The sequence below is a fragment of the Lissotriton helveticus genome, chromosome 1_2 (genome assembly GCF_964261635.1).
Source record: "Lissotriton helveticus chromosome 1_2, aLisHel1.1, whole genome shotgun sequence".
Taxonomy (NCBI): Eukaryota; Metazoa; Chordata; class Amphibia; order Caudata; family Salamandridae; genus Lissotriton; species Lissotriton helveticus.
In genome coordinates this window covers 194,757,009-194,768,277 of record NC_136058.1, presented here as the reverse complement: position 1 = coordinate 194,768,277, position 11,269 = coordinate 194,757,009, and the positions used below count along the sequence as shown (strand labels likewise).

At 54.4% G+C, this 11,269-nt stretch overlaps 1 protein-coding gene across 1 annotated transcript; it reads right to left on the bottom strand.

Annotated features, from left to right (window-relative positions):
* Nucleotides 1–320: 320 nt before the first annotated feature.
* DMRTA2 (DMRT like family A2) lies at nt 321–10,149 on the bottom strand. Its single transcript, XM_078673467.1, has 3 exons — nt 10,129–10,149; nt 7,799–8,276; nt 321–1,192 (listed from the first exon to the last, which is right to left on the bottom strand). Exons 1-3 carry the CDS (start codon nt 10,147–10,149, stop codon nt 321–323), a joined length of 1,371 nt encoding a protein of 456 aa, XP_078529593.1.
* Nucleotides 10,150–11,269: the final 1,120 nt, after the last annotated feature.

Below are 11,269 nucleotides of genomic sequence, written 5' to 3'. Positions count from 1 at the left end.
GGTGTGTGCACTGAAGTTTGTTGCACTGGACAGTTTGAGCCTCGTAGGGTGAATAGAGTCTTAGTCCCGTACCGCAGAGACACTGTACTATATTACATCAGCTGGCCACAGCACGCTAAGCTCCGCCCCCTGATACAAGAAGCTGTCCAGAGCCCCGAGGGCACCCAGGGCTTCTAGGCGCTGTTGTTGACAATGGACCCCTACAGTGTAAGTTCCGTCCCACAGATACACTGTACTCTATATTACATCTTCTGTACCCAGACCGCGCTGGGTTCCGCCCCCCGATACAAGTGGCTGTCCAGAACCCTCGAGTGCCCTTGCTAGGGCTTCTCGGCGCTGTTGTTGACGATGGGCCCGTAGAGCCCGCTGGTGTACACCTGGTCCTTGTGCAGGTTGGAGCGGTCCCTCATCAGGTCGCTGAAGGCGTACTCCATGGGGGGCCGGAAGCCCAGGGTGGGCATGAGTCCGGCCGTGGAGTAGGGGGTCATGAAGGCCAGCCCCCTGCTGTGCGCCGAGTAGGCCAGCCTCAGCGGGTTGAGGCCCAGGTGGGTGCCCAGGGGGTAGGCGCCGGCCTCGGGGCCGAAGTGGGTGGCGTTGGGCTGCAGGGGGGAGAAGGCGGAGCGGCTGCCCAGCGCCCCGATGGCGGGGGTCATGGTGCCGGCCAGCAGGGGCCGATGGGCGGCGGAGGGCGCGCCCTGCAGCGCCCCCTCGCGGGCCCAGGCCTCCTCGGCGCCCTTGTTGTTATTGTTGAGGATCTGCTCGATGGCCTGCACCACGTCGCCCCCGCAGCCCTGCAGCACCAGCTCCAGCACGCTGCGCTTGTGGCCCGGGAATACCCGGCTCAGGATGTCGATGGGCGCCCGCTGGCGCCCCCCGGCCGCCGAGGGCGAGGGTTCCTGCTCGTCCCGGTCCACCTCGGAGCCCGAGTCCGAGCCCAGGGGGCTGATGGAGCCCGGGCTGTCCGCGCTCTCCTTGGCGGCCTTGGGGGCGGGCGAGCCGAGGAAGGACTCGCCGTCGCCGGCCTCGGAGCCGGAGCCGGGGCGGCCCTCCGGGGAGGAGGTGCCGGGGCCGCTGCCGGAGACGGACTCTCCGTCCGTGGACACAGGCTTCCCGGCCGCCGGGGACTGCTGAGGGGTCAGGCACCGCTGCATCATGCTCTTGGGGAAGAGCTCGAACTTCTGCATCTTGGCGTCTGGAAAGAAGGAGAGAAATGGGCATTACAAGTCTGGGTAGCGGCAGAGGCTGTCCCAACATCACAACGTTACAAAAGCTCTTGCGCACCCACACATACATGTTTATCTCACACTCCATAAACTACATGTTCCGTAAAGCAATTCCTCACTACGATCATTTTTTAGACATATATCCTATATTCCAGTGGCCAGTTAGATTCGTCTTCCCAGTACTCCCTCCCTTGTATCCCAGACATTGCTGCGGGTATGTTTCTGCTCTAGGTTTCAAAGTAAAATGTCTTCTGTAGGTGTACCCGTGTGTAAGACGCTTTCTTGATATATGTTTAGCTTTTCGACATTGAAGCACTGCTATAAATCTACGAATAACCCTCAAATAAACATTTCAACAAGTTTAGAACTCCAGAGGCCATTTGAGAACTGATGTGTTCCTTAATCCGAGGGTGTTTGACAGGGGTTGCCCTCGCTTTAGGACACGGGACACCATTATCCGAAATCAATATTAGGACGTGATGTCAGCGGTATGAAATGTCGCCTTCAGGGAGCTGACGTGGCTGCCGAGCTCGGGTGATGCCACGAAAAGCTAGTCTCGTGGAAGAGGCCCGAGTCAGCAGCTTTTCGTTTCTATATGTGCCTGGGTTCCCGCGGGACGTCCGTCCCCGCTGCTGATAAGAAAACTGCCCTGTAACTCGGTGTCTTGCCCTGGGGGCCGGGAGAGGAGGCCTGCACTCGCCCCTGTCCCACAGCTGTGACCGCTCTTACCCCGCAGCGGGGGTAATTACCCAGCCACGGGGCGGGAAGTTCAGTCTGAACTGACTGCCTGGCACCGGCTGTGGGAACCGGGGACGGGGAGCGGGCGAGCCGGACGCGTCCGTCAGCCCAGTGTCTGAAGGGACAGGAGAGAGGCAGGAATCGCCCCTCGGACCGTGTGTGTGAAGGGACAGGAGCAGAGCCCGGGCTCGCCCTGTGTGTGAAAAGGGACAGGAGAGAGACAGGGATCGCCCTTCGGACTAGTGCGTGCGTGAAACTAAGGACAGGAGCGGACCCCAGACTCGCCCTCCGGCCCTGAAGTGAGTCAGTGACTGTAAGGGAACACTGCTGTGATTCGCGTGCATGTGTGCAGCTAGACAAGTACAAATGTGTCAATCTATCTATGTATACCTTTATTAGTCATGGGGTCAGAGGAAAGTTATGGTTAAACTAAGTGACATGGTGATAGCCAGGTGAAAGGAGAGTTAGGGCCCGGCCACGCCCTGCGCTGTCAGTCTGTCTGTCTATCCACATCTTTAGCTGTCACAGGGCTGACGGAAAGATCTGTCTAAACTTCTGGACTAATTAACTATCAGAGGTTTAGTCAGGCAGAGGGGCGGTGCCCATCGGCGCCCTTGGGTTCATCAGTGCAGCGAGAGTCTGCGGAAAGGAGTCATTTCTGTCACAGGCCCGGAGCTGTCTGAACAAATTTTACTGTCTGAACAAATTGCACGGTGATGGCCGGGGGAGAGAAGCAGGACTAGGTGCCCCCCCCCCACCCTCCCCCCACCGCCGAGGAGAGAAACGGGACCAGGTAGCCACCATCCCCCGCCCTTCCCTTGGGCCCGGGAGAGAAGCCCCCCTCCCTTCGGCCTAGGCGAGAAGTATGTGTGGGGCAGCCGGCTGCGCCCTTGGGTCCACTGGAGTGGTTAGAAGGGGCTACTTAGCCACAGCGGCTTCATCAGCATTAGGTCGGAGACCCGCGGAAAAGAGTCTGAGACAACTGTTTAGTACCGTAGTGTGTGGGGGGAGGGGGGCGGTAGCGCTCTTTGGCCCTGCTGTCCGGTGAATGTGTCACTATCTGAAGAAAAAGAAGATATGTATATATATATATATATTTATTTTTTTCAAATATGTCCTAGAAGGGAACCGTATAAGGGAATGAGTTCATAGCCGAGTGTTTGTTGCGCCTTTTACAAACTGTGCCACCCGCTGCGGGCCTTCTCAGAACTTTCTAAATTCTCCCAATCGAAGCATAGCTGCGTCTCGGTATCTGACGAATCCGCCAAACTGAGGTGAAGTCGCTGTGAGTCTGTGCGTGATCAGGCTCGGCCGTGTCTTTCATGCGTCAGCAAGCCGTCATTCTTCACACGCGAGGAACGCCAACTGTGGGGAAGCCACGGGTTGTATCGATGAAAGGAATAATAAACGAATGCAACCTCTCTCCATCAACAAGAGGAAACGTCTCTGCATCTTTCTTGCGTAAAACCAGTAGTACTGAAGGAGACTCTTTCCTATAACCTTCCCCCTTCTGTTACCGCAAGACCCACCACACAGAAACCAGGCTATTTTTTCTCTTAGAAATTTCTCCTAAAATGTATATTCTCTCAATATTATTAATGTGAATAACTGATTTACCTACTGCTGCAAAGCACTTCTACCGTTTCCAAGCACTGTCGACAGTTACATATTTAATACACTTTAAAATCCATAATATGGGGAGGCCCCCTTGAAGCTTTGGGAGTGCTAGAAGGTAGGCAGGGGGCGGCCCTCCCCACCGCAGCGCAGTAGACACAAGACACAATGATTCATGTGTACCTCAATATTTGTGCAGGTTGCAGTGTTGAGTACAGGCTGTTGGGAAAGGATTGCACGTTTGCGTAGTTGAACGTTAAAGGATTTTAGATGTTTCTATATAATGGTGAAAGCCGGGTAAACTCTTTCACTATAACACGTTTCTTGTAATAAATCATACACACCACGTTTCATAACATGTCTAGGGAAACGTTCACGTTTGGTTTTTTGTGTGGTGCCTTCACCAGCATGAGTACTTTCTTTTGTCCACGGTGAGCTGTTTTCTAGCAGAGTATGCCAGGCTCCGGGTGGCACCGAGCCTGCCAGCGTTGGAGTCCTGGGTCTAGAATGTGCCCCATAAAGCGGAGCCCACCTTAAAGTGTGTGACTGACTGCCCTTGCGCTAAATACCACGTTTAAGAATGTTGTAACCGTGTGTGCCCCTCTTGCACAGCATACGTCATATTTAACTATTTGTGGCGGGGTACACAACTCTCACACTACTCTTCTGGAGTTCACTAAATATGTTACTCTCCTCATAGGCAGTGTCGGGCTGCGGGCGCCGCCAGGGGGCTCAACTCTGGAAGTGATCTGGTGTGCACTGGGGGAGGGGTGTTTAGTGTGCACTGGTGGAGTGCACCCTCCTCGAATTGTGGCGGAGTGCGAGCGTGTCTGTCTAACCGTGCCCTCCTCGGGTTGTGATAGACTGTACTGAGAGGTTGTAGTGAGAGGGTGTACTGGGAAGGCGTCCTGGGAGTGTGTACTGAGGAGAGGGTGCACTGAGAGGACACACTGAGAGGGTGTAGTGAGAGTGTGTACTGAGAGTGGTACTGAGAGGGTGTACCCTCCTCCGGTTCTGGACTCCTCTGGAAGAGGGCTCTACTTTCCTGGTCTTCTGGTGTGTGCTGGCGGCAGGCTGTGCTCTCTCCTCAGAACATTCTAGATCATTCTGGAAGGTGTATCCTGCTTGTTTGTTCTGGGTGTGTATGCAGGGCATTCCACTGTAGTAGAGCCGTAAGGTGTGCTGGAAGTAGGGTCTGCCCTCAGGGGGTTCTAGATTACACTGGTACGGCGTTCCCTTCCAGAAGAGCTCTGGTGCTCGGAGTCACGGTGTGCACCAGGCATATTGATCTGGGGGTACGAGGGCAGAGTCTGTGTTTCTCGGATTGTTCTAAGGTGCTCGGGTAGAGAGTGCACCACAGAGGGTTCGGGATTAAGCTGGCATCTTGGGCCCTCCTGGGATGTTCTAGTCTCTGGTGATATCATTGCATACCTTGTGCTAGTCTTGTGTCTGTTGGCAGGGATGGCCCTTCTCAGAGAGCTCTAGTTGTCTGGCCTCCTCAAAGAGTTCTAGATGAATCACCCCCCCCCCACAGAGTTCTAAATGTGTGACCTCCCCAGAGAGTTCTAGATGCATGACCTCCCCCATGAATTCTAGATGTGTAACCTCCCCACAGAGTTCTAGATGCGTGACCTCCTCAGAGAGTTCTAGATGCATGACCTCCCCCATGAATTCTAGATGTGTAATCCCCCACAGAGTTCTAAATGTGTGATCTCCCCAGAGAGTTCTAGATGCATGACCTCCCCCATGAATTCTAGATGTGTAACCTCCCCACAGAGTTCTAGATGCGTGACCTCCTCAGAGAGTTCTAGATGCATGACCTCCCCCATGAATTCTAGATGTGTAACCTCCCCACAGAGTTCTAGATGCGTGACCTCCTCAGAGAGTTCTAGATGCATGACCTCCCCCATGAATTCTAGATGTGTAACCTCCCCACAGAGTTCTAGATGCGTGACCTCCTCAGAGAGTTCTAGATGCATGACCTCCCCCATGAATTCTAGATGTGTAACCTCCCCACAGAGTTCTAGATGCGTGACCTCCCCAGAGAGTTCTAGATGTGTGACCACCCCCATGAATTCTAGATGTGTAACCTCCCCAGAGTTCTAGATGCATGACCCCCCTGAATTCTAGATTCGTGACCTACCCACAGAGTTCTAGATGCATGGCCTCCCCCTTGGATTCTAGATGTGTTACCTACCCACAAGAGTTCTAGATGCATGACCCCCTTGAATTCTAGATGTGTGATCTAACCACAAGAGTTCTAGATGCATGACCCCCTGAATTCTAGATGTGTGATCTAACCACAAGAGTTCTAGATGCATGGCTGTCTCTGAGAGTTCTAGATGTCTGACCCCTTTGAACAGTTCTAGATGCATGCCACCCTCAAAGAGTTCTAGATGCATGACGTCCCTACAGATTTCTTGATATTTGATATCCTTAGAGAGTTCTAGATGTGTGATCTGCTTCGAGAGTTATAGATGTGTGATCCGCTCAAAGAGTTCTAGATGCCTGACCCCTTTGGACTGTTCTAGATGCATGACCTCCCCACAGAGTTCTTGATCTCTGACCTCCTTGGGGCGTTCTAGATGTCGGACCCCTTTGGACAGTTCTAGATGTCTGACCTTCGCAGGGTGTTCCAGGTGTATGTCCTCCTCAGAGTGAGTGTTCTAGGGTGTGCTGGAGGGGGGCACTTACGTTCAATGGTCATAATTCTCAGTGTGGTCTACATGGGGTGCTGTAGTTGGGGCCTGCACTCACTTTATAATGTTTTATGGTAGGGTACGGTATCCATAGTACCTTCCAGGGCCCGAAACACCGTTTGCCTGGTCACAGGAGACAGTGCCACCCCTCACACCGTAGGTGCCACGGCCCTCGGGGACGGTAAGCACCCTGCGAGGGGCGGTGTTTGCCATCCAGTCTGCATTTCTGAACTACACGTCAAGGTTACGCACCCACCACACCTAGAGCAACGCTCCACTGAGCAGGCCACGCACTCAGAGCCCGCGCCCTCATGGGTGGGGGGGGGGGCGGGGTGCAGGTGACAGCGCGCATCTGGTGCAGCTGGCACCGAGCCGTCGCTCCAGACTGCACCGGTCGCGCGTGCACCCCCTCAGGTGCATGTACGTCCCTGCTCGTCCCGTGTGCTCTCAGTCACAGGAGCCGGGGTGAGGTGAACCCTTCACACTCATCACCTTTGCACCGCATCCGCGTTCACTGAGGTCTCTCTGTGGAGCTCGCTGTGTGCCCCCTACTTCCGGCCGGCGCAGTCTGGGCAGTGTGTGCCATGGCTGCCCGCTCCCTCCGCCACCAGACCCTCCGTGTCCCGGCCGCTCCGCTGAAACCCTCACCGGCCCCCAGACGGGCTGTGCCGGGTGAAATGCCCATGCTGCGGCCCTCGGCGGGTGCAGGCTGCCCTCAGATTATGAGCTGGTGCCCAGTGCGCCCCAGTGGGTCCAGGGAATACCCAGGCCCAGCTTATCGCCCTATCGACCACCTGACCCTACATAACCCCCGTGTGCAGGGCGCTGTCATTCTCAGCGCGCCCCTGGGAACCTCGTGAAGGGAGTCTATTCCCCGCAGGCCCGAAAACTCTCAGAGAGGGTTCGGTGAACTTCCTGCAGGCCCCGGAGGCCCTCGCATTGCAGCAGGGTGCCGCATCCACACCCGGGAAACACCTGAGACCCTCAGACAGTGCATGGTGACGTGTTCCCGCATTCCCCGGAGACCCTCGCATTGCAGGGTGCCCCGTCCACTCAAAGGAAACACAGGACCCCCAGACAGTGCAGGGTGCCCCCTTCTCAATAGACCAGTGAGACCCTCAGCCAGTGCACGGTGACGTGTTCCCGCAGGCCCGGGGAGCCCCGCATTGCAGGGTGCCCCATTCACCCCTAGGAAACACAAGACCCCCAGACAGTGCATGGTGCCCCCTTCTCAATAGACCAGTGAGACCCCCAGACAGTGCATAGCGCCCCCTTCTCAGCAGGTCCATCATACCAGCAAACAGTGCAGCCTGCCCCTTTGCCTGAGACCAGGGTCGGACTGGGACAGAAAACAGGCCGAGGTACCAAAATAAACGTGTCCCCCATTACAGACTTAGAAAGCTAAAACAGTGCTTCCACCCCCAGCAGCGCACGTGTGCCTAATGGCAGCCCGATGCAGCTCCAGGGCGCCCCTGGCAGCGCCCCCACCCCCCTCCAGGCTCTGCCCGGGCCCCCCGCTCTTACCTGAGCCCCCGTCGCTGCAGACCGTGCCGAAGACCTCGTAGGCCGGGCGGGGCGGCAGGATGCCGTTGGCGGCGGCCAGGGCCAGGCCCTCGGCGGTGCCGTAGAGCAGCTGCAGTTCGCGGGCCTCGCTCTCCTCCTGCGCCTGCTGCCTGCGCAGCGCAACTTGCGCGGCCATGACGCGCTGGCGCTCGGCGATCAGGGTGCACTTGGCGCAGAGGCAGTCCTTCCAGCGGCAGTAGCGCTTGTGGCCCTTCAGCGCCGACACCACGCCGTGGTTCCTGCAGCGCGCGCACTTGGGGGTGCGCGGGTACTTCTCGGTGGCCCTCAGCAGCAGCGGGGGTCCGCGCAGGAGGCTGTTGGCCACGGACACGGGCAGGGAGGCCACGGCCGCCGCGGCGGCGGAGGTGTGCGGAGGGACCACGGGGTGCTGGCCGGAGGGTCCGCCGGGCATCTCTGATCTCAGCTCCATCTCAACTAGCTGACAAAGAAAAGAGGGTGATTAGACAGGGTGGTCTCCCCGGGCAACCTGTATCTGTCTAATGACCCAGGCTCACCCCACCATTCCTCCCGTCCACTGAGAGGCCAATGACCCACCAAAGGACAGCTGCAGTGACACCCCAGGCTGACAACTGGTACCAGTCTCAATGGGCAGCTCCAGTGTACGACCACAAACCGCCCTAGCACTAACCAAGCATACCAAAAAGCAACCCCGAACACCACTAACCAAAAACAATCTCAACCATCACTGACCTGACCAAACCAACGTCAACCTCTAAAAAATCAAACATTACCTCTACCGCAACTGACCTAAGGAAAACTCCACCGACACTGACCAAAGCAGCCTTTACTACAACTCACAAAACAAACTCTACCACTACTGAGCTAAAGCCATCCCCAGCACGAGCGACCAAAACAACTTATACCACCACAAACTAAAACACCCCCTACCGTCACTGACCTAAAACAGCCCCCCCTCCACCACCACTAACCAAAATCAAGCTCTACTGCTGGGGACCAAAACCTCTACCACCAAGTACCCTCACTGACCAAATAACCTACTACGGCCACTAATCATAAATAACCTCTACCAACACCGAATCAAAGCAAACCCCACCACCACCAACCAAATTAACGTCTATGTCTACCTCTACCGCCACTAACCAAAAACAATGCCTACCATTACTGGCCTAAAGCTACCTCCATCATCAGTAGCCAAAACAACTTCCACTACCACTAAACAAAAAGAACTCTACCATCACTGATTTAAAGCAAAACCCACCACCACTGACTAAAGCTGACCAAAACCAACGCCTATCACCACCCTAAGGCAAGTCACCACCATTAACAAGAAAAACAACCCTTACCACCCACAAAGAGCACAGGCTACCACTGCTGACCAGAATAATAATGAAGAGGGAGCCTGCCACCTCTGACCTAAATTAATATCTGCCACCACTGGCCAAATGTAGCGCCCACCAACCACCCACAAAGAGCAACTGCTACCAGCGACTCCCAGAGAACTCTTTATTGCCAGTGACCAAAGGCACCTTCCACTACCAGCGACCAAGGGCAGGTCTACCACTGACCCCGACCGGCCAGAAAATACGCACTTGTCGGAATGGACTTCACTGTTCATATAAGTGCCTACTTCGCAGCTGGGCACATGGATTACATGCGCGGGTCACCCAAATCAGTTTGCAACCCGTTCCCCGGATCTTGGCGCCAGCCCTGGCAGAGGAGACTCTCTACACAACCTCCCATGCCCGTCCACTCCTGCCCAGAGGGCTCTCTGCAAACCCTCGAGCACTAAATACCTCTGGACACCAAGGTGGGCACAGGCGTGCCAACGGAGCCCTGTCTGCCTCTGGCCGCCCCCACTCGCACCGCCAGGCTGGCAACTTACAGGGAAGACCCACTCTAACAGCAGCTTCTTAGACCCCCTCCTCAGCTCCTAGAAACCCAGAGCGCCTACACCGGCGCTGCACCTGTCTCTTGAACTCACATGCACGGCCTGGAAACCCTGCACCCTGGCGTTCTCACACAAGTTGAACAACGAAAAACAGACCACCCTCCACTGAACTCAGTCCAGGACGAACAAATCAGCCGCGGCAATTGACAAAATAAAGAACCACACTACATAAAAAATTTTACAAAAATCCCCAAACACCAGGATGGCGGCGCCTCGCGCGGCTGGTGCTTTCCGCCACATACCCCCTCTCTGCACCGAGATGCCAGGGCCTCCCGGCTGCACGCGGCTCTCCTCAGACACAAGCCCCCTTCACCCTACAACTCCCGCTAGGATGTTGCCTCAAACTTTGCTGTGTCTTTACCATTTCATTCAGGAATAGCATCCAAGTCCCGAGCCGGCAGCGCGTCGGTTCTGGCCGGACACGGGGCAGCTGTGGTCCGCTCCCTCCTCTTCAGCCAAACTTTGAAAGTGTGTCAGCCTCGCCGCGAGTGAGTGGCACTGGCTGCAGCCCCCGCCGTCCGCGCTCCTCTCCCCGCTCGCCTCTATTGTTGCGCCTCGAGTTTCCATTAGGACAAAAAATTGACAACAAAGTGGCTCGTGCTATTGGCCAGGGAGGAGAGCTCACTTCCCATTGGCTGTCACTTTCTTCTACAGTGTCTACACCTCTCCCTTTCTCAAATAACAGTGTTTTATGAAAACTGTAGGAGGTTCTTATGGGTGTGCAACTGGAACAGGAACAAATACGTTTCCATTCGTTTTGCAACTTATGTTTTTTTCTCGTGCATTTGTTTTAGTATTTCTCCGCCTATTTGTTATTTTAGTTTGTGAGCATTTCTCGCAGTTGCTACGCTTATTACGTTTTTTTATCATTGTTGTTTTGCTTTTAACAAGCGCTGTTCATTCTATAAGATATATATAAATATATATATACATATATATATATATATATATATATATATATATACATATATATATATATATACATACATATATATACATATATATATATATATATACATATATATACATCTTTTTTTTTGCCCAGGTGTCCTGGAGAAAAGGAACGAGAGTGCATGGATAACCACCTGAATTCGAATTAGTTTAATGTTGCTTGAGGTATTTTAGGATAGAATGGGTCTGATTGGCGTGTATTTGTGTTGCACGATTGTTTATCATTTTAAGGCACACTTGCTCCGCAGTCACTTTCTTATGTCTGCCGAGAGATGTGAGCGCGACGTGGATATGACCAATTAAAAATTCATGATGAGACATGTTCACTGGAAATTAAACTGCTAGCACAGGCTGCGCCCGCGAGGCTGGGACGCGCTGTGATTAAACATGAGCTGGGAGCTAGGGCAGATGGACAGTTAGTTGCCTCTGCACCTCACAGCGAGGTAGGTACCACTTTATGGCAACTGTGAATTTTTTCAAGCAGCATCAAATTAGCGCAATATTCGTTTTTCAAACGAGTATTTAATTATTGTAAAATTATGTGTACGAAG